The following is a 24,108-nucleotide window of genomic DNA, read 5'->3' on the forward strand; positions in this document are numbered from 1 at the left end:
CCTCAAGCAAGAGGGTAAGACACAGAAAGAAATTTCTGAACGAATAGGCGGTTCCCAGAGTGCTGTATCAAGGCACCTCAGTGGGAAGTCTGTGGGAAGGAAAAAGTGTGGCAGAAAACGCTGCACAACGAGAAGAGGTGACCGGACCCTGAGGAAGATTGTGGAGAAGGGCCGATTCCAGACCTTGGAGGACCTGCGGAAGCAGTGGACTGAGTCTGGAGTAGAAACATCCAGAGCCACCGTGCACAGGTGTGTGCAGGAAATGGGCTACAGGTGCCGCATTCCCCAGGTCAAGCCACTTTTGAACCAGAAACAGCGGCAGAAGCGCCTGACCTGGGCTACAGAGAAGCAGCACTGGACTGTTGCTCAGTGGTCCAAAGTACTTTTTCCGGATGAAAGCAAATTCTGCATGTCATTCGGAAATCAAGGTGCCAGAGTCTGGAGGAAGACTGGGGAGAAGGAAATGCCAAAATGCCAGAAGTCCAGTGTCAAGTACCCACAGTCAGTGATGGTCTGGGGTGCCGTGTCAGCTGCTGGTGTTGGTCCACTGTGTTTTATCAAGGGCAGGGTCAATGCAGCTAGCTATCAGGAGATTTTGGAGCACTTCATGCTTCCATCTGCTGAAAAGCTTTATGGAGATGAAGATTTCATTTTTCAGCATGACCTGGCACCTGCTCACAGTGCCAAAACCACTGGTAAATGGTTTACTGACCATGGTATCACTGTGCTCAATTGGCCTGCCAACTCTCCTGACCTGAACCCCATAGAGAATCTGTGGGATATTGTGAAGAGAACGTTGAGAGACTCAAGACCCAACACTCTGGATGAGCTAAAGGCCGCTATCGAAGCATCCTGGGCCTCCATAAGACCTCAGCAGTGCCACAGGCTGATTGCCTCCATGCCACGCCGCATTGAAGCAGTCATTTCTGCAAAAGGATTCCCGACCAAGTATTGAGTGCATAACTGTACATGATTATTTGAAGATTGACGTTTTTTGTATTAAAAACACTTTTCTTTTATTGGTCGGATGAAATATGCTAATTTTGTGAGATAGGAATTTTGGGTTTTCATGAGCTGTATGCCACAATCATCCGTATTAAGACAATAAAAGACCTGAAATATTTCAGTTAGTGTGCAATGAATCTAAAATATATGAATGTTAAATTTTCATCATGACATGATGGAAAATAATGAACTTTATCACAATATGCTAATATTTTGAGAAGAACCTGTATTTATCATTTAAACTGAGTGCAGCTGGTGTGTGCAAACTCTGTAAAAACAAATATAATGTTTCCACTTGGACATAGCCAGTTCAATTACAGTATTTAAAGCCATCCAGGATAAACACAGAGAAGTTGGTAAGTCCTTACTGGCTGCTTCAGAAGAGTTCAAGCATATGCTTTGCTCAGGACATCCCACGGTCAGAGTCTTTTAGATTACCCACCATTTTTCCATTGGACAACAGTATTTAAAGATCCTATGCTCATCCCTCGTAAGTTGGAGGGAGCCTTTCATGTTCTGAGTCAGAATAGCAACTCCTAAATACAGAAAATTTAGAAACCCATAAGTTTCAAAATGTTTTTCATAAATAGCTGAATTTTTGTATATTCACACATCGTTTCTGCTATTGTGCAGCTGCTTTTATTGCTTAATGATATTATATAATTAAAATAGAGAATAAAATAGATACAACAGAAATGAAATTAAAGCTCAAAATAATAATTTGTAAAACTGTATCATTTCTGGCTGTCAGTTTTTCTAGTTTTTCTCTTTCCCACACTGTTCTACAGAAAAAGCCTTTGAGTCGATATACTGTAAGTCTGCTATGCATTGTGAGGTCTAATAACTAAAGGACCGCTTGCTGTTTCAACAGCGAGATTCTTAACAAGCATCACCTTAAATATAAACTGCATAAAAGTTCCACAGAGCTTTGCATCCCGTTTTGACGTTTATTGGGGAACTCAATCAAGGGTAATAACCTGTTTATGGACCCAAATTATTAATTTGATTATTACGGTTGCACTAAGAAGTCTACCTGTGATGAGAATCATCTGATTGCTGAATGGCATGTAAGAAATTAAACTCTGACATTTTTCCAATCACTGGAAACCTTCGTAATAAAAAAATAATCCGGTTTAACTGCAGAGATGTTCCACAGACTCATCTCTCTCACACACAGTGTGACATCACCTTCACTCCTGTTATATGTAATGAATGATTCTCATAACACAAAGACTGAATGTGGCTTCTGGAAAGTTGCAATAAAATATTAACAATCTAACACACTACCCAAAACTACAGCTCTGTTTCTGAAACATGAGAGAAGGTGCATGGGTTCTCTCATGATTCTCTGGCAGTTCTCCACAGTTTGAAACATTACTGTTAGGTTATTTGGTCTCTCTAAAATAGTTTTTTGTGGATTTGTGTTGCCCTGTAATGGACTGGTGACCTGTCGAGGTGTTACCCCGCCTCTTGCCCAATGACCACTGGAGACAGGCACCAGCGCTCCCTTGTGACATTGAAAAGACAAGCAGGTAAGTGATGCTGTGACATAGTCTTTATTATATTTTTAGATGTGCAAAAAAAAGCTAATGCTATACTTAGAGCTATAATGTAAAAATTAGAGTGTAGACTCTTGACCCCTACTTGAACCGCCACCTTAACTTGGTGGAGGGGTTTGAGTGCTTGAATGATCCTAGAGGCTATGTTGTCTGGGGCCTAAATGCCCCTGGTAGGGTCTCCCATGGCAAACAGGCTCTAGGTGACGGGTGAGACAAAGAGCGGTTCAAGAACCCCTCATGACGACTACAAAATCGAGGCACGTGACGTCGCCCGGTACAGCGGAGCCGGGGTCCCAACCTGGAGCCAGGCCTGGGGTCGGGACTCGCTGGAGAGCGTCTGGTGGCCGGGTTGCTCCTCGCAGGACCCGGCCATGCCAAGCCCGAACAAGAAACGCGAGGTCATCCCCCAGTGGGCCCACCACCTGCAAGGGGAACCGTGAGGGACCGGTGCAAAGAGGATTGGGTGGCGGACGAAGGTGGCGGACGAAGGTGGCGGACGAAGGTGGCGCACGAAGGTGGAGACCTCAGCGGCCCACTCACCGGATGCTTAGGCTGGCTCTAGGGGCGTGGAATGTCACCTCGCTGGGGGGGAAGGAGCCTGAGCTTGTGCGGGAGGTCGAGAGATATCGACTAGAAATAGTCGGGCTCGCCTCCACGCAGAGCGTGGGCTCTGGAACCCATCTCCTCGAGAGGGGCTGGACTCTCTTCTACAATGGAGTGGCCCACAGGGAGAGGCGGCGGGCTGGGGCGGGTTTGCTTGTCGCCCCCCAGCTCAGCCGTCTCGTGTTGGGGTTTACCCTAGTGGATGAGAGGGTCGCATCCCTGCGCCTTCGGGTTGGGGAGAGGTCTCTGACTATCATTTCAGCCTACGGGCCGAGTGGTAGTGCGGAGTACCCGGCCTTCTTGGCGTCCCTGTCGGGGGTGCTGGATAGTGCCCCTCCTGGGGACTCCATTATTCTGCTGGGGGACTTCAACGCCCACGTGGGAAATGACAGTGACACCTGAAGAGGCGTGATCGGGAAGAATGGCCTCCCCGATCTGAATCCGAGTGGTGTTTTGTTATTGGACTTCTGTGCTAGTCACGGATTGTCCATAATGAACACCATGTTCAAACATATGGGTGTCCATCAGTGCACTTGGCACCAGGATACCCTAGGCAGGAGGTCAATGGTCGACTTTGTTGTCGTATCATAAGACCTTCGACCGCGTGTTTTGGACACTCGGGTGAAGAGAGGGGCTGGGCTGTCCACTGATCACCACCTGGTGGTGAGTTGGATCCGCTGGGGGAGAAGAAAGCCGGACAGACTTGGCAGGCCCAAGCGTATAGTGAGGGTCTGCTGGGAACGTCTGGCTAACCCCTTGGCCAGGGATGTATTCAACTCTCACCTCCGGGAGAGCTTTGACCAGATTCTGAGGGATGTTGGAGACATAGAGTCCGAGTGGACCATGTTCTCCGCATCTATTGTCGATGCTGCTGCCCGTAGCTGCGGCCATATGGTCTGTGGTGCCTGTCACCGCGAAATTCCCCAAACCAAGTGGTGGACACCGGCAGTAAGGGACGCTGTCAAGCTGAAGAAGGAGTCCTATCAGCTGTGGTTGGCTTGAGGGACTCCTGAGGCGGCTGACGGTTACCGTGGGGCCAAGCGTGTCGCGGCCCGGGCGGTGGCAGAGGCACAAACTTGGACCTAGGAGGAATTTGGTGAGGCCATGGAGAAGGACTACCGGTTGGCCCCAATGCGATTCTGGCAAACCGTCCGGTGCCTCACAAGGGGGAAGCAGTGCTTCGCCAACACTGTTTACAGTGGGGGTGGGGAGCTGCTGACCTCGACTGGGGACATTATCAGCCGGTGGAAGGAGTACTTCGAGGATCTCCTCAATCCTGCCATCACGCATTCCCTGGTGGAAACAGAGGCTGGGGACTCGGGGTTGGACTCTTTCATCACCCAGGCTGAAGTCACCGAGGTGGTTAAAAAGCTCCGCGGTGGCAGGACTTCAGGGTTGGATGAGATCCGCCCTGAATACCTCAAGTCTCTGGATGTTGTGGGGCTGTCATGGTTGACACGCCTCTTCAACATTGCGTGGCGGATGGGGACAGTTACTTTGGATTGGCAGACTGGGGTGGAGGTCCCCCTACATAAGAAGGGTGACCGGAGGGTGTGTTCCAACTACAGGGGGATCACACTCCTCAGCCTCCATGGTAAGGCCTACGCCAGGGTATTGGAGAGGAGAGTCCGGCCAATAGTCGAACCCCGGCTTCAGGAGGAGCAGTGTGGTTTTCGTCCCAGCCGTGGAACACTGGACCAGCTCTATACCCTCTACAGAGTGCTCGAGGGTTCGTGGGAGTTTGCCCAACTGGGTCACATGTGTTTTGTGGACCTGGAGAAAGCATTCGACTGTGGGGGCCCTTTACTAGGGGCCATCCGATCTCTGTACAAGCGGAGCAGGAGTTATGTTCGCATTGCCGGCAATAAGTCGGACCTGTTCCCGGTGCATGTTGGACTCCGGGAGTGCTGTCCTTTGTCTCTTCTTTTTGCAGATGACGTGGTCCTGCTAGCCCGCTCTAGCCAAGACCTACAGCATGCACTGGGGCGGTTCGCAGCTGAGTGTGAAGCGGCCGGGATGAAGATCAGCTCCTCCAAGTCCGAGGCCATGGTTCTCGACCGGAAAAGGGTGGCTTGTCCTCTTCAGGTTGGAGGGGAGTTCCTGCTTCAAGTGGAGGAGTTTAAGTATCTAGGGGTCTTGTTCACAAGTGAGGGAAGAATGGAGCGGGAGATCGACAGACGCATCGGTGCGGCTGCCACAGTAATAGGGACGCTGTGCCGGTCCGTTGTGGTGAAGAGAGAGCTGAGACAAAAAGTGAAGCTCTCGATTTACCGGTGTACATTCCTACCCTCACCTATGGCCATGAACTTTGGGTCATGACCGAAATAACGAGATCCCGGATACAAGCAGCGGAAATGAGTTTCCTCCGTAGGGTGCCCGGCCATCCGGGAGGGGCTTGGAGTAGAGCCGCTACTCCTCCACATCGAGAGGAGCCAGATAAGGTGGCTCGGGCATCTATACCGGATGCCTCCTGGACGCCTTCCTCGGGAGGTGTTCCAGGCACGTCCCACCGGGAGGATGCCCAGGGGACGGCCCAGGACACGCTGGAGGGACTATATCTCTCGGCTGGCCTGGGAACGCCTTGGGCTCCCCCCACGGAGCTGGAGGAGGTGTATGGGGAGAGGGACGTCTGGGCGTCTCTGCTGAGTCTGCTGCCCCCGCGACCCGGTCCCGGAGAAAACGGAAGACAGGCACAGAGTTCAGGCGGGCGACCAGGAGGTCGTCCCGCGCAGGCACAGAGTTCAGGCGGGCGACCAGGAGGTCGTCTTGAGCAGGCACAGAGTTCAGGCGGGCGACCAGGCCTGCACCAATGACGTGGAGGCCGACTGAGCAGAGTAGAGGACTTCCCAGACACTCTGTGGAACTCCAGAGGCATGGAGCCTGGCGAACCCTCAGAGGCTGAAGCAGAGCCTGGCGAACCCTCAGAGGCTGAAGCACAGCCTGGCGAACCCTCAGAGGCTGAAGCAGAGCCTGGCGAACCCTCAGCTCTGGGTTCAAAAGCCAGAACAAGGACAAAACGTTCCTTAAACTTGTGCAGACTAGGAACAGGTGCTGAGGCGTCGACGGGATCCTCTGTGACGTGAGCAGGAGCTGAGACGTCGACAGTACCCTCAGTGACGTGTGCAAGAGCTGAGGCGTCGGCGAGACCCTCAATGACGTGAGCAGGAGCTGAGGCGTTGACCGGACCCTCGGTAACGTGTGCAAGAGCTGAGGTGCCGGCGAGACCCTCAGTGGCGTGAGCAGAGGCGTCGCCAGGGCCCCCGATGACTTGAGCCGGGGCGTCCCTCTTACGACGTCTTCTGTGCCGTGTGGAGGGGGTTGAGGCTGACTTAGGGTCAGGCTGTGGTGTGTCTAGCCTGGAGTCAGGCTGAGGCTGTGGTGTGTCAGGCTGTGGACCTGACTTGGGCTGCTCTGCAGCAGCAGCAGCTCCCCGGAGTCCTGACGTGGGCTGCTCTGCAGCAGCAGCAGCTCCCTGGAGTCCTGACGTGGGCTGCTCTGCAGCAGCAGCAGCTCCCTGGAGTCCTGACGTGGGCTGCTCTGCAGCAGCTTCCTGGAGACTTGACGTGGGCTGCTCTGCAGCAGCTGCCTGGAGACTTGACGTGGGCTGCTCTGCAGCGGCTTCCTGGAGACTTGACGTGGGCTGCTCTGCAGCGGCACCCTGGAGACTTGACGTGGGCTGCTCTGCAGCGGCTTCCTGGAGACTTGACGTGGGCTGCTCTGCAGCAGCTTCCTGGAGACTTGACGTGGGCTGCTCTGCAGCAGCTTCCTGGAGACTTGACGTGGGCTGCTCTGCACCTGCTTCCTGGAGACTTGACGTGGGCTGCTCTGCAGCAGCTTCCTGGAGACTTGACGTGGGCTGCTCTGCAGCAGCTTCCTGGAGACTTGACGTGGGCTGCTCTGCAGCAGCACCCTGGAGACTTGACGTGGGCTACTCTGCAGCAGCTTCCTGGAGACTTGACGTGGGCTGCTCTGCAGCAGCTTCCTGGAGACTTGACGTGGGCTGCTCTGCAGCAGCTTCCTGGAGACTTGACGTGGGCTGCTCTGCAGCAGCTTCCTGGAGACTTGACGTGGGCTGCTCTGCAGCAGCACCCTGGAGACTTGACGTGGGCTACTCTGCAGCAGCTTCCTGGAGACTTGACGTGGGCTGCTCTGCAGCAGCACCCTGGAGACTTGACGTGGGCTGCTCTGCAGCAGCTTCCTGGAGACTTGACGTGGGCTGCTCTGCAGCAGCACCCTGGAGACTTGACGTGGGCTACTCTGCAGCAGCTTCCTGGAGACTTGACGTGGGCTACTCTGCAGCAGCACCCTGGAGACTTGACGTGGGCTACTCTGCAGCAGCTTCCTGGAGACTTGACGTGGGCTGCTCTGCAGCAGCTTCCTGGAGACTTGACGTGGGCTGCTCTGCAGCAGCTTCCTGGAGACTTGACGTGGGCTGCTCTGCAGCAGCTTCCTGGAGACTTGACGTGGGCTGCTCTGCAGCAGCTTCCTGGAGACTTGACGTGGGCTGCTCTGCAGCAGCTTCCTGGAGACTTGACGTGGGCTACTCTGCAGCAGCTTCCTGGAGACTTGACGTGGGCTGCTCTGCAGCAGCTTCCTGGAGACTTGACGTGGGCTACTCTGCAGCAGCTTCCTGGAGACTTGACGTGGGCTGCTCTGCAGCAGCTTCCTGGAGACTTGACGTGGGCTGCTCTGCAGCAGCTTCCTGGAGACTTGACGTGGGCTGCTCTGCAGCAGCTTCCTGGAGACTTGACGTGGGCTGCTCTGCAGCAGCACCCTGGAGACTTGACGTGGGCTGCTCTGCAGCAGCTTCCTGGAGACTTGACGTGGGCTGCTCTGCAGCAGCGCCCTTGAGACTTGACGTGGGCTGCTCTGCAGCAGCTTCCTGGAGACTTGACGTGGGCTGCTCTGCAGCAGCTTCCTGGAGACTTGACGTGGGCTGCTCTGCAGCAGCACCCTGGAGACTTGACGTGGGCTGCTCTGCAGCAGCTTCCTGGAGACTTGACGTGGGCTACTCTGCAGCAGCTTCCTGGAGACTTGACGTGGGCTGCTCTGCAGCAGCACCCTGGAGACTTGACGTGGGCTGCTCTGCAGCAGCTTCCTGGAGACTTGATGTGGGCTGCTCTGCAGCAGCACCCTGGAGACTTGACGTGGGCTACTCTGCAGCAGCTTCCTGGAGACTTGACGTGGGCTGCTCTGCAGCAGCACCCTGGAGACTTGACGTGGGCTGCTCTGCAGCAGCTTCCTGGAGACTTGACGTGGGCTGCTCTGCAGCAGCACCCTGGAGACTTGACGTGGGCTGCTCTGCAGCAGCTTCCTGGAGACTTGACGTGGGCTGCTCTGCAGCAGCTTCCTGGAGACTTGACGTGGGCTGCTCTGCAGCAGCTTCCTGGAGACTTGACGTGGGCTGCTCTGCAGCAGCACCCTGGAGACTTGACGTGGGCTACTCTGCAGCAGCTTCCTGGAGACTTGACGTGGGCTGCTCTGCAGCAGCTTCCTGGAGACTTGACGTGGGCTACTCTGCAGCAGCTTCCTGGAGACTTGACGTGGGCTGCTCTGCAGCAGCTTCCTGGAGACTTGACGTGGGCTGCTCTGCAGCAGCACCCTGGAGACTTGACGTGGGCTACTCTGCAGCAGCTTCCTGGAGACTTGACGTGGGCTGCTCTGCAGCAGCACCCTGGAGACTTGACGTGGGTGATGGAGGATGGCAGTAAAACAGCCTTACTGCCGCTTCATACTCCATCTCGATCTGCTTTATCCTCTCCATCAGCTCAGGAGAGGAATACAGGAGACCTGTCGTCCTGAGGATCTTGATTTGGCTAGCAGTGAACCTCAAGCGCTGCTCCAGCTCGGCAGGTGTTGCCCCAGAACTCCGGGCTGGAGCGAGCCTGGCAGACAGTGCTGTGGCAGACAAAGATGCGGGCTCACTTGCTGCAGCCCTCACGTAGGCTGGCTGGGAAACCATCTCTGGAACCGCTGCACGTCGGCGTTTCTTGCGGCGGGAGGAGGACGTGGGCCTCACTGCCAGACCAGAGTGCACAACCAGGGGAGGAGGTGGAGAACGGCGACGAAGGGGACCTGTCCCCAGAACTGGAATCGCCAACCTGGTTCCATCATAAGCCGACTGCGGGTGGCACTGACAGCCCCGCAGAACGGCGCAACGACTTCTCCACCTCCCGAGACAGGAAAGTAAGGAGGTCATTGGAGCTAGCCTGATTCTCCTTTGCGAGGTCCTTGTTTGGCGGAAACATACTGTCACGGTTCTGCCACGGTTTACTTGGAATTGGACCCCACAATGCAGACGAGCAGGCAACGTGATGGTAAGTGAAGAAAAGGTTTAATTACAAAAACTCAGTCAGCAGGAGGCAGGAACAAAACAAACGGGCAGGCAAGACAGGCATGGCAAGATCAAAAAAAAGACAAGACTTGGTTAGAGAACTAGATATGAGAGCTAGACATGTATGGAAGCAAATCGTTACCATATTTCAAATGAAAAAGCATTTTCAGAAATGCTTTTAAATTTTAAGACTGTGGCTGCATAGTTTGACTCATAAATGAAATTAGTTATCAATAATCCTATTTGCATTTGCGTTTTCTTCTTCAAGACTGCTCATTCCTTCACTAAATTAAAATGAAAAAGAAAAAGACATTTGAGATTTATTTTTCAAAATGTACCCCAGCAAATAGATACCAAAATTCAATTTGAAATGTAAAATTTGAAAATGAAAAAGCATTTCCAGAAATGCTTTTTCATTTTAAGAATGTGGCTGCATTATTTGATTCATAAATGAAATTAGTAATCAATCATCCTATTTGCATTTGCATTTTCTTCTTCATGACTGCACATTTTATGCCATAATCAAAAAGAAAACAAAGCAGACATTGCTTTTTCGTTTCCGTGGTCTGCCCGCAAAGTACTGCCCAGAACTCGAAAACGAAAAAGCATTCCGAGCGGCGGGCGCAGCAGAGTGACGTCAGCAGCCGCTCTTCCTCAGCTCCTTGCTGACCGAGCTACCCGTCTTGTTCGGTAGGGGGCGCTGTGCACGTCTGCATTGCATTACATTGCAAACATGCTGAGAAATTGATTGAATTGCAGCAGGACCGAGCTCAATTTGTGGCAATGACAGGAAGAACTGGTAGTTCCGGTGGCAGCCTTATGGCCTGGGACATCCTGCGTGTTTTCAAGCATTTATTTATATTTTTCTGTGAGTGACAATTCAGAATAGCTGCTCATGCTCTATAATAAACCGGCTGTTTGTGCAATAAATCTTTGTCATCCTTTCAACATGTCACACATACACATAGTGCTATTTATTTATTTTATACCTTATGTTATGGGTCTAAAGCTGTTTATTAAATAATAATCAATGATGAAATCATTATGTAAAGGTAACAGGCTATAACAATAATGACAACCCATTTGCCGATAATCAGCATCAGCTTCCACAAAAACAGCGGCAATGGCATTGGCAAGTTTTACGGCCGGTCTGGCACCTTCTGGCATCCTCGCGGAATCCCGTGCCACCCTGCGGCAGGCTGGAAGACCATAACTACCAGTTCTTCCTGCCACTGCCACAAATTGAGCTCGGCCCTGCTGCAATTCAATCAATTTCTCAGCATGTTTGCAATGTAATGCAATGCAGACGTGCACAGCGCCTCCCACCGAACAAGATGGGTAGCTCGGTTAGCAGGGAGCTGAGGAAGAGCGGCTGCTGACGTCACTCTTCTGCGCTCGCAGCACGGAATGCTTTTTCGTTTTCGAGTTCTGGGCAGGACTTTGCGGGCAGACCACGAAAATGAAAAAGCAATGTCTGCTTTGTTTTCTTTTTGATTATGGCATAAAATGTACAGTCATGAAGAAGAAAATGCAAATGCAAATAGGATGATTGATTACTAATTTTATTTATGGGTCAAATATTGCAGCCATATTCTTAAAATTTAAAAGCATTTCTGGAAATGCTTTTTCATTTTCAAATTTTACATTTCAAATTAAATTTTGGTATCTATTTGCTGGGGTACATTTTGAAAAATAAATCTCAAATGTCTTTTTCTTTTTCATTTTAATTTAGTGAAGGAATAAGCAGTCTTGAAGAAGAAAATGCAAATGCAAATAGGATGATTTATTACTAATTTCATTAATGAGTCAAACAATGCAGCCACATTCTTAAAATTTAAAAGCATTTCTGAAAATGCTTTTTCATTTGAAATATGGTAAGGATTTGCTTCCATAGACATGCGCATGAGAGTGAAAGATGTTTCTGCGATGACTCACTGAACAGGTGTGTATAAATGGAGCATGGTACAGGTGGAGCAAGGAGACAGATTAACTTGGACAGGTGAACCGAATAAACTTAATTGACAGAGAACACAACGTGACAGGAGCAAAGCATGGCTTGAACAGAACGCAAATCCAAGGAAACAAACTAACAGAAATATAACTAGAAAAACATGAAACAAAAGCATAAACAGGAAAATAACAAAAGAACGAGTCAAAACCTTAACTGTGAAAAACATAGGAAAAAAAAAACAGAAACCAAAAACCAAACAACCCTACATCATGACAGATTGGTGCATTATCACTGATTTGTTTTTTAGTAGATGGGCAGGGTGTTTTCTTGACCACATGTTTCTTTTTTGTACAAATACAGTTGAAGATTTCATAATGAAAAACTAAAAACTTACCAGCCAAATGGGGAAGCACAATACAGCGGTAACTGTTTGGGTCCAGCACCATGGGAGGTTTACAGAAGCAGATGTATGAGCCATTTGTGTTCAGACACTCTCCACCATCACAAATTGACTCATCCAAACACTCATTGACATCTACAGAAAAGTAAGGGGGACATTTTACAGAGAAACAAGATTCATGAGTTAGACAATTGATCAGAGCCAAACTATTTGACTCACTAACACACTATCTGACCTTTGCACTCCAGCTTCATTGGATCGTAGTAGTGTCCACTCTCACAGTAACACTCATAGCTTCCCTCTGTATTCCCGCAGTAGCCCCCTTTACACACCTCCTTCTCAAAAAGTTTGCATTCATCTGCGTCTGCAAATAGCAAGACAGAATCATGATCTGTTTTTATCAGCTCCGAGTAAAATAAGTTCCATAAAGAGAAACTCATACAGATCTTGGCGCATCAAGGTTTTTCAGCAAAAAACACAAATTTCCAAAGCTAGTCATTGCGTTACTTATTGCATTGGGGTGTTGCATCCCTCTGAAACTTCAGCGATGCAGAACTCCTTTCAGCTGCACATGAAGCTCTACTAAACACAAGGATTACAACTAAAAGCAGGCCTGTTACCCAGGCCATGCTGTTTCCTATTAGGGATACATTTTCTCCTCTCCATGATATAAACATCCACACAAAACTTTCACAGTTTGATGACAGGTAAACTTGCGTTCCACGACACTTGAGTTTAGTTTGGTTGACACCCAAACTAAACTCAAATTTTGTTTGAGTTTAGTTTGCCCATTTGATTAAAATGCCCATTTAAAACCAAATTCCAGGAAATCCTCTCAGATGTGTGTGTGGGAAACCAACGGTGTCAACAGCAAAGTCAGCCTACTCAACACAAGGGGGCGCCACCTCCTCACTGACAGCACATGTAAAAATGCAATACAAAAGCACTGAGAGGTAAAAAGATAATCTTTTTTTTAATTGGCACACATGCACCCCAACCCTTTTTATTGAACTCTGACCAGGTGCCCATGCTGCCTATTGAAAAAACTTTCACTGGTTGGGGGTACTTACAAATACGCAAACCCTACATCCAGTACACCAGTGAGCAATAAAAATAATAATTCTTACCACTTAACATCTTGAAATTAATATCATGCATGATATTTAGATTAGGGTAAAACATTTATACTTGTCTTACCTTTGTAATTGTCTGGGAACGTTATTCCATATAACAAGTCTTCATTGGGAATAAAACCTCTCCCAGATGGACACATCTGTCTGAAGTGGTCTAAAAGAGAGCAGACATTGGGGATCAGAGGTTAAGTTGTGCTGCCATGTTCGGTCATGTCATATGTGACATTATGATCCCCACCCCAACAGCAGTAATGCACCAGTATGTTGTTCTTCAACCACCAGAAAGGAGAAGACTGAGAAGGAGGATGAGGAAGAGGAGTGCAAGAAGAGTACCTGGCTGCAGCCCATTTATTATGTGGAGTAAAAAACTAATAATTTGAGTAGAAACAGGAACCAATACAGAAACAGTTTACAAAGACAGATGAAAGATTAAATTCCGTATTAACTGAAACACTAACAGTTAAAACAGTATATAATCAGAATTTACAGTCGGTGGGTTATTTAAGACATAGGAAAACAACTGCATTCTTAATACTACTGCGGATATACCTGAGAAAACATTATATTGGGTTCTACGTAGGTGGTTTAAGGAGAGAGGCATGCAGTAGCCAGGTTTCTATATTTAACTCCTAACAATCAGATTAAAATCTAAAAGAACACAGCCCTTTACAGAGGAACCAAAACAACAACAAATGGGGAGCTTCACAAGAGATAACTGAACACAGTCAGCTGATAGTTTAGATAATGGCTTTGGGACAAGGTTAGGATTGGTAAGGGGCCACAGTCAGTCAGCCATTTTCTATACCGCTCCTTCCATAGTGGATCGTGGGGAAGCTGGTGCCTATCTCCAGCAGTCTATGGGCGAGAGGCGGGGTACACCCTGGACAGGTCGCCATTCCATTGCAGGGCAACACACAAACAACCATTCACACACCTATGGGCAATTTAGAGTGACCAATTAACCTAACAGGCATGTCTTTGGACTGTGGCTGTACTTAGCTACCTGTGGAGTACCCAGCTACCCCCAAGCATGCACAAGAAGAACATTTAAACTCCATGCAGAAAGACTCCTGGCCGGGAGTCGAAACCAGGACCTTCTTGCTGTAAGGCAACAGTGCTACTAACAACGCCACCGTGGAGCCCTGTAAGGGGCCACAGATTCAGGTATTAATATCACACAATCATGGGCAGATATTTGTAAATAGAAAGTTCTAAAAGAAAGCTTTATAGGTAGTGATCATATTCAATAGCTGTTACTGGATAGGGAATTTTCAAAGCTAAGCTAGCAGTGCAAGAAGAAAGAGAGGGAACAACAGAGATTTGTGAGACAGACAAGGAAAAATAAGATGTTGGGTGAGGGGAAACTGAAATGTGTTGATATAATTCAACCATTCATGACTTTAACCCAGAAACCAGCAGAATTATATTATAGACTCTGTTTCTAACAAGAGTGGTAATCAGACATGGTGGACACAGCAATGTTCTATAACCAAAAACCTTTCACTGAAACAGCAATGTGTTTCCAAATTCTAGAAGAAAGCAAAAAAAATTACACGTCATGATCCTGGTGGGTTAGAGTGTGAATGTGAGTGGTAATCCTGTCTCTTAGAGGATGGTGGAGTTATAAGGAGCAGCAGGATGACTATCCTTCACCTGATACGCGGCCTTCTGGGTTAAAATCCTTCTGTTGGCTTCTATTGTAAACCTGCTCCAATCAATCAATCAATTAATCAATCAAGCCCCTCCATGCCAGAACCCTCTGAAACACCTTCCACAGTCCTCCACTGAACCTCCAGCTTTCTCAGCAGTCACCTGCCTGTCCGCTCTCCAAATGCCACAACCCAATCACCGGCCATTCCTCTGAGACTTCCCCAGTCTCCCCATATTGGATTCCACTTCTTAAATCAAGCTCAAGCAACCCCTTCATCACCCACAGATTACCTCCAGGATCCTTACCCCAAGAGAAGATCCTCATCCATAACACAGTGACTTATGTAATTGCTACCGTCTTCAGGCAGGCGCTGCCGAAGCCTTCAACCCTGAGTCTCCCAGTATCACCTCTTATTATTTATGTCTGTAAATAAACTCCTTGTCTTGCGAGATTCGACTTCTGTGTTTGATTGTGGATGTGGGTCAGAAAGCTTTCTCGAGTCATGACATTAGGATAATATTAATACAGATCAAATAGGTCACTGCATGCTAAAGAGCCTTAGTTGCATCAAAAAGAATTGTTCGTTCGTCGTCTTCCGCTTATCCGGGACCGGGTCGCGGGGGCAACAGAACCCCAGACATCCCTCTCCCTGGCAACATCCTCCTGCTAATTTTTAGGGATCCCACGGATTTCCTGGGACAGTTGGGATATAAATGCCTCTAGCAAGTTCTGGTCTTTCCCAGGGTCTCCTCCCAGTGGGACATGTCTGCAAAACCTCCAAAGGGAGGCGCTCAGGGACCATCCTAACTGATTAATTTTAATGTAGAGAAGCAGTGGCTGTATGTTGAGGTCCCCCCAGATGACGTAGCTCCTTGCCACATCTCTAAGGCCAGCCACCCGACGGAGGAAGCTCATTTCAGTTACGTGTATCCAGGATCTTGTTATTTTGGTCATAGGAAAGACAGTGAATAGTAAAAGGATTTAGGCTTAACGGTAATCCAGTTCCTCACTCAAATCTAGAGGGTGGTCTAAATAATAGAAGCGTGATCACTCACTCCTACTTGTTGTCTCCCCAGACACCTCCTCCAGCTCCTACGGGTGGAGCCCAAGGCAATCCCAGGCCAGGCGAGAGACATAGTCCCTCCAGCTTGTCCTGGGCCTGTCCCTGGGCCTCCTCCCTGTGGGACGTGCCTGGAACACCCCTCAGGAGAAGCGTCCAGGTAGCATCCAATACAGATGCCTGAGCCACCTGAACTGACTCCTCTCGATGTGGAGGAGCAGCAGCTCTACTCTAAGCTCTTCCTGGATGGCCGAGCTCCTCACCCTATCTCTAAAGGTGTTTTCAGACCGACCGTGATTTCAGTGAATTTTTCACCTCATTCGTTTGCTGTCGCTCGCCTGACATTTCGCCAACAACTCGCATGGCCAAGCTTTTATCTGCTGCTTGCCAGTTTCAATTCAACATGGAACGGTGCCTTATGTATGAAATGCAGAACAACGCCACCGGCACTGACATCCCTGGGTTCACCGGATTATCCAGAGACGGAACCAGTTTGGAGAGTACCACCACCTGCTCCATTAGCAGTGTCTGGATCACAATCGCTTTCAGCGGTACTTAGGTCTATCCAGGACCCAGTTTGAGGACCTGCTTCACCGCGTTGGGTGACAAATCAGCCTCCGGGACACCAACTACAGGCGCTCTATCCCCGCTGTAGAACGCCTGCCCATCCGTCTTTGGTGAGTAAATAAATCTCAGCTCAATAGATAAACAGCCAAATTGTACTGTTAGCATCTTCTAAATATAATAAACATTTTGGTGCCTAAACATATGGAGAAGAACCAGCAAAATACACCAGACAAGAGCTGATATGACAACAGAAGGTAGCATGGTAGCGTATTGAATAATTAACTAATAACGGCTGATCAGCAGCCTAGAAATCAGGCTTGCTGACATATCCATCTCAAAATTAAATACTTATGAATAAAATATAATTTCCTATAAAACTCCTGGGAAATTCGCTGCGCGTCTCTCACAAGGTTCACTTCGCACTATTTGCCCTAGTCATGCCGCTGGCATCGCCTGCTTCACATTAACGCAAGTTTCACTTCTCTCTATTTGCACCGTTCGCATCGCGTCCTTTGCCTCACTTCGCTCCTGAACGCACCTTTACATAGGGTTAACATATAAATCGCTCAGTCCTTTCACGTCATTCACATTCGGTGTGAATGCACCTTAAGGGAGTGCCCCGCCACCCTGCAGAAGATCATTTCAGCAGCTTGTATCTAGGATCTTGTTCTTTCAGTCATGACCCAAAGTTCATCCCTATAGGTTAGAAATGGAATGTAGACCAACCGGTAAATTGACAGCTTCGCTTTCTGGCTTAGCTCTCCCTTCATCACAATGGACCGGCACAGCATCTTCATTACTGTGGCAGCGGCACAATTCGTCTGTCGATCTCCCGCTCCATTCTCCCTTCACTCGTGAACAAGACCCTGTGATACTTGAACTCCCCTTCAACCTAGGGAGGGTAAGCCACCCTTTTCCGATGGAGAACTATGGCCTTGGAGGAGCTGATCCACATTCACACTCGGCTGCGAACCGCCTCAGAGCATGCTGTAGGTCTTGGCTAGAGGGGGGCCAGCAAAACCACCTCATCTGCAAAAAGAAGAGATGAAATCCACTGGTCCCCAAATCAGGCATCCTCCAGTTTTGGCTATGCCTAAAAATCCTGTCTATGAAAGTTATAAACGGGACTGGTGACAAAAGGAGTCCAACATGCACTGGGAACAAGCCTGACTTAGTGTCGGCAATGTGGACCAAACTCCTGCTCCGCTTGTACAGAGGCGTGACGGCAGGCTTGAGGAGATCCTCGAAGTACTCCTTCCACCGCCTGATAATGTCCCCAGTGAACGTCAGCAGCTCCCCACCCCCACTGTAAACGGTTGGCGAGGCACTGTTTCGCTCTCCTAAGGCGGTGGACGGTTTGCCAGAATCTAAATGCACTGATGAACACCCTTATGCTTGAACATGGTGTTCATTAAGGTCGTGACCCGAGAGGGGCACTCTCTAGCACCCCCATCAGCCAAGAAGGCCAGGTGTTCTGAACCACTGCTCAGCGAAAACAACCCGAAGGCGCAGGGATGCAACCCTCTCCTCCAACACCATACGGCTGAGCTGGGCGGTGACAAGCGAACACACCCCAGGCCGCCATCTCTCCCCGTGGGCCTCTTCAGAGCAGGAGAGACTCCAACCTCTCTTGAACAGCTGGATTCCAGAGCCAACACTGTGCGTGGAGGTGAGCCCAACTATTTCTAGCCAATATCTCTCGACCTCCCGCACAAGCTCAGGCTCCTTCCCCCCCAGCGAGAAGAAATTCCATGTCCCTAGAGCCAGTCTAAGCATCAGGAGATCAGGTAGCCAAGGTCTCCAATTTTGTCCGCTGACTAATCCTCTTTGCACCGGTCCCCCTGCAGGTGGTGGGCCCAGTGGGAGATCGTTTCTCTCATTCGGGCTTGGCCCGGCCGGGATCCGTGGGGAGCAACCCGGCCACCAGGCGCTCACTGACGAGTCCTGACCCCAGGTCTGGCTCCAGGATGGGACCCCGGCTCTAGCCTACCAGGCAACGTCACGTGCCTCATTGTAGTAGTCCTCATGAAGGTGTCTGAACCGCTCTTTGTCTGACCATCACACAGAGCCTGTCGGCCAAAGGAGACCAAACCAGGGGCATTTAAGCCCCGGACAACATAGCCTCTATGATTATTAGAGCACCTCACCCCTCCACCATGTTAAGGTGACGGTTCACTTGGTCCAGAATAATAAATGTTTATTTTTGTGTCCATGTTCTGCAATGAAGGGTTACAGGTCCTTCTCAAAATATTAGCATATTGTGATAAAGTTCATTATTTTCCATAATGTCATGATGAAAATTTAACATTCTTATATTTTAGATTCATTGCACACTAACTGAAATATTTCAGGTCTTTTATTGTCTTAATACGGATGATTTTGGCATACAGCTCATGAAAACCCAAAATTCCTATCTCACAAAATTAGCATATCATTAAAAGGGTCTGAATCATCTGAATCAACGAGTTAACTCTAAACACCTGCAAAAGATTCCTGAGGCCTTTAAAACTCCCAGCCTGGTTCATCACTCAGAACCCCAATCATGGGTAAGACTGCCGACCTGACTGCTGTCCAGAAGGCCACTATTGACACCCTCAAGCAAGAGGGTAAGACACAGAAAGAAATTTCTGAACGAATAGGCTGTTCCCAGAGTGCTGTATCAAGGCACCTCAGTGGGAAGTCTGTGGGAAGGAAAATGTGTGGCAGAAAACGTTGCACAACGAGAAGAGGTGACCGGACCCTGAGGAAGATTGTGGAGAAGGGCCGATGCCAGACCTTGGGGGACCTGCGGAAGCAGTAGACTGAGTCTGGAGTAGAAACATCCAGAGCCACCGTGCACAGGCGTGTGCAGGAAATGGGCTACAGGTGCCGCATTCCCCAGGTCAAGCCACTTTTGAACCAGAAACAGCGGCAGAAGCGCCTGACCTGGGCTACAGAGAAGCAGCACTGGACTGTTGCTCAGTGGTCCAAAGTACTTTTTTCGGATGAAAGCAAATTCTGCATATCATTCGGAAATCAAGGTGCCAGAGTCTGGAGGAAGACTGGGGAGAAGGAAATGCCAAAATGTCAGAAGTCCAGTGTCAAGTACCCACAGTCAGTGATGGTCTGGGGTGCCGTGTCAGCTGCTGGTGTTGGTCCACTGTGTTTTATCAAGGGCAGGGTCAATGCAGCTAGCTATCAGGAGATTTTGGAGCACTTCATGCTGCCATCTGCTGAAAAGCTTTATGGAGATGAAGATTTCATTTTTCAGCATGACCTGGCACCTGCTCACAGTGCCAAAACCACTGGTAAATGGTTTACTGACCATGGTATCACTGGGCTCAATTGGCCTGCCAACTCTCCTGACCTGAACCCCATAGAGAATCGGTGGGATATTGTGAAGAGAACGTTGAGAGACTCAAGACCCAACACTGTGGATGAGCTAAAGGCCGCTATCGAAGCATCCTGGGCCTCCATAAGACCTCAGCAGTGCCACAGGCTGATTGCCTCCATGCCACGCCGCATTGAAGCAGTCATTTCTGCAAAAGGATTCCCGACCAAGTATTGAGTGCATAACTGTACATGATTATTTGAAGGTTGACATTTTTTGTATTAAAAACACTTTTCTTTTATTGGTGAAATATGCTAATTTTGTGAGATATGAATTTTGGGTTTTCATGAGCTGTATGCCACAATCATCCATATTAAGACAATAAAAGACCTGAAATATTTCAGTTAGTGTGCAATGAATCTAAAATATATGAATGTTAAATTTTCATCATGACATTATGGAAAATAATGAACTTTATCACAATATGCTAATATTTTGAGAAGGACCTGTATATTATGTTGTTGATGTAGATAGAGATTGTCCTATGACAATGTACTATGTACTGATGAGGATGGACATCTTGTTGTGAAATACCCACTATGTAGGCACAGCCGCGGTGGATGAATGGAATGCGGTGTGCTTGGAGACAGAGGCTGAGCAGCAGAATTGTCAGCTGGAGAGAGCTTAGTGTTGGCCTGCAAGAAACAACTACTCTACTGCCTTTTCCAGCTGTTGTTCCTTCTGCTTGGTAACAGGATGGATTATTAACCATTTCAAACACTTGCAAGTAAGAGACTTCCAAGTTTTTGCTTATGACCGTCTCCACTGTATCACATCTGAATAAAACTGGATGTACCTTATGCTTAGGTGAATGTCTCAGGTAAAACCTGAACCGTAATGGAAGTACCTGTAATGGAAATTCTTTTATTAAGTGTTCCAAAGTGTATGACCTTTAGGTTACCTCACTCCTCAGAACATCTGTGTTAGAGGAGGAAGCTGTAAAGCCATTATCATAAGTTTAATGGTTAAAACCCATCATTTAGGGTGATGCCTCAGGAAGAGCCGATGGTTTGTTCCTAGATAACTTTTTCACCTCTGAACCCGAGAAGGGTCTAGGCCATAAAACACAGACTCTTTGAAGTTGAGATAACACTGTCATGTTTGGTATAAATACTGTGTGTAATTGTTGATCGGGGCTCTGTTTCACTGACTAACCTCAGTGACAGGGTCTTCAAACGCTTAATTCCTTTGAATAAAACTTATAAAGACAAAGTCCGGATTTTCTCTTGTTGTGAGTCAACTTCTTTCACACTTTGATAAGAAAATTCCACTACAATTTTAGCGTCATGAACAGGATATAACATGCCAGAGGAAACCGCAGGAGGGGACACGGACGTCTGGCCAGCCTGGAGACTAAGTTGTCCTCAGTCCACCTCCATTTTACGGAGGGGAGTCCTCATGCCCGCCTGCGACTTCTGGCCGATTGGATCCAAACTATTTGTCTTCAAATATATCTGGGTGAGAAGTTGCTCTGTATGATATAATGTATATTATTTTTTATTACACATTAACCATCATCTCCTAACTAATTAATTAGGTTCCGGAATTGCGAGAGGGAGGACATCAGCTGAGGGCCAGGTCACCCTGTAAGGATACAGGGTGGTTCTTATTGGTAACAATAAGATAAAGCAAAACACAGGGTTTTGCGGGTGGTTTTTTGCAATTTTCTACACCTCATAAAGGAGAAAAGCCAGACGGCACACGTGCCGCTGAACGGGTAAAGGAAAAAAAAATGGGTTCCGGAACCTCAAAGGCATCAGGGGTGCCTCCTTCTCCAGACTCTGCAATTTATAAAATAATGAAAGAAAAAAGGTGGGGATGATTGTGTTAAATGTGCTTTAATTTGGGAGGATAAGTTTGGTTTTCCACAAGGTGGAAGTTTGAGCGTAAATCAGTTGAATAAAATAAAACAGTTGATGGATGGTGATTGGGAGAAAATAAAAAATAAAAAAAAAGGATTAAAAAAACAAGATTTAGATCAGAGAGAAATATGGGTAAAGTGTTGGAATGAATGGATTACGGAGGCTATGCGTAGGGAAAGAAAGTCCGAATTGAAACAGATGGCAGGGGGAAAAGATTTGTCCAGGGACGTGGGAAACAGGTTTGACAAAGCTGGTCATGCCGTTGAGGACCCCACGTTTCCACCCCCATATAGACCTAGTGATGCTTCACCCTCCTGTCTATATCCATCTTTACAGACGGAGTTGCGGGCCCTCCAGATGGCAGACCTCGATCTAGACTCCCGTCCTCCTCCAGCAGCAGGCCAACCGGCAAATCTGCCAAGTCAGCCAAGACAACTCGCCAGTCCGCTTCAGCATCAGCCCATGAGTCAACCCACACATCCACCTGCAGTGCAGGCTGACCTCACCGAGCACAGCGGCCCCAGCGGAGCGGAAGGTGTGATTATGCACCAGCCTACAGATGAGCAGCGAACGGGATCATCAAAGGACCAGAAAATACCTTTCCTCTCCTCTCCTGTTAGCTTCATGAGTTTACATGGCTACGAAGTGGAAGATAACAAGGAGAAGATAAAAAAAGAGGAAGAAGAGTAAGTTAAATAACGTCCGGATGAGACTGTCGCTGATTTTCTTTACAAGATGGAAGAAGCGTTCAATAAACATTCAGGTATGGAACGCCCCGCTGACTTTACTGTTTTGGCCCCCTGGGAAAAGATGCTGTGTGGATATATTATGGAAGGACTTCTCCCTGAGATCGCAGCACAAACTAAGACTCTTTATGTTGGCTGGAGACACGGGATGCGTTTTGAGGAGCTGAAAAGACATGCTTTACACAGCGATGATGTCGTGATCTCATCAACGACAGGAAGAAGAAAAAGTGGACAAAAGAGGGACTGATTTGCATAACGCTGCCTTGACCCTGTACTGCATATCATGAATTGCTTAGATAGTCGAATTAGAACAAACCCAGAGGATGAAACAGACTCAGCACACAGGATAAGACGGTAAATTAGGTTTATTTCTACTGTAGACTTTGTTTAAGGAATCTTGAGTTGGAGTTGTCCAGAAGCAAGAGGAGGAGGTAAACCCAGGAATCCAAGGAGAGAGAGAGAGAGTACTGGTGATGAGAATATTTACAGTGCAATCCGGATAGGCAGACAGACAGGAGTCCACATAACTGAGGTTATGTTGCAGCAAAGGTCTGTATCAGCAGCTACCTTAAGAAGCCAATGAGCTCATTAGGAGAATGCGTTGCAGTTGCAGCTGCAGACAATGAGCTGCCAGAACCAACCAGAAGGGGAGGAGCAGAGATCCTACAGTACCCTCCCCTCAACGATTGCCTCCAGGCAATCCAGAACGCTTTTCAGGATGGCGTTTGTAAAAGGACGTGATGAGAGCAGGGTCCAGGATGTGAGAACAGGGAACCCAGGTTCTCTCTTCAGGTCCATATCCTGCCCAATCCACAAGATATTGAAAACCACGCCGCCTACGCCGAACATCCAGGATATGATTGTTGACCGTATATGCAGGGTGGTCATCAATGAGTCGAGCAGGAGGAGGGGGCTTGGTGGGAGGACTCAGGGGGCTTTCCAAGACTGGCTTGATCTGGGAAACATGGAAAGTAGGGTGAATGTGCATGGAAGATGGTAGTTTGAGTCTCACCGCAGATGGGTTGATGATCCTCTCGAAGAGAAAAGGGCCAATGAAACGGGGGGCCAACTTTCTAGAAGTATCTTTTAATTTAATATTCCTGGTGGAAAGCCAGACTCTCTGATTGATGCGGTAGACAGGTGCAGCAGAACGGTGACGGTTAGCGAACCTCTTATTTTGTTCCAGGGTGCGTAGGAGGGTCATCCTGGTCTGTTGCCAGATCCTACGACACCTGGAAACATAATGCTGAACAGAGGGGACCAGGATGTCAGATTCAACACTGGGAAACAGCGGGGGGTAGATAGCCCAGTGAAGCCTCAAAGGGGGACAAACCAGTAGCAGAGGAAGTATGTGTGTTGTGAGCATATTCGATCCATGTGAGATGTTTGCACCAAGAAGAGGGGTTGTCATTTATTACGCACCTCAAGGCGACTTCAAGTTCCTGGTTGCATCTTTCTGTCTGTCCATTAGATTGGGGGTGGTATCCAGACGAAAGACTTACGGAGGCACCAAGAGCTTTGCCTCGGTCAGAAACAATGTCCAAAGGTATGCCATGGAAGCGGAAAACATGGAGAACCAGGAGTTGGGCAGTCTCCAATGCAGACGGAAGCTTGGGTAAAGGAACAAAGTGAGCTGTTACCGTCAGATGGCGGGAGACCAATGATGAAATCAACGGAAATGTGGGACCAGGGGCGGTAGACGGACGAATGATCCCAGATGCTAAAGAAACCTCAATGTACTCTTTCATGACCCTTCTCCCGGGTCCGGAGAGTTTACAGAGTCTGCTGGATGGTAGCGGAGCGCCTGGGAGGAGATCAATAGGGCAGTCATAGGGGCGATGCAGAGTTATAGAAAGAGCCCCTTGTT

General features: G+C 48.6%; 1 protein-coding gene across 5 annotated transcripts in view; it reads right to left on the minus strand.

The window, feature by feature from the left end:
* Positions 1-24,108, minus strand: part of ltbp1 (latent transforming growth factor beta binding protein 1) — a 260,233-nt gene that overhangs the window by 10,853 nt on the left and 225,272 nt on the right. For all 5 annotated transcript variants that reach the window (XM_047351281.1, XM_047351282.1, XM_047351283.1 and 2 more), the window contains 3 exons: positions 13,050-13,139; positions 12,088-12,216; positions 11,847-11,987 (listed from right to left, as the gene is read on the minus strand). In XM_047351281.1, coding sequence (XP_047207237.1) covers positions 11,847-11,987; positions 12,088-12,216; positions 13,050-13,139 — 360 coding nt within the window. The remainder of the gene's footprint in view (positions 1-11,846; positions 11,988-12,087; positions 12,217-13,049; positions 13,140-24,108) is intronic.

This window comes from Girardinichthys multiradiatus, chromosome 22, assembly GCF_021462225.1.
Source record: "Girardinichthys multiradiatus isolate DD_20200921_A chromosome 22, DD_fGirMul_XY1, whole genome shotgun sequence".
Lineage (NCBI taxonomy): Eukaryota > Metazoa > Chordata > Actinopteri > Cyprinodontiformes > Goodeidae > Girardinichthys > Girardinichthys multiradiatus.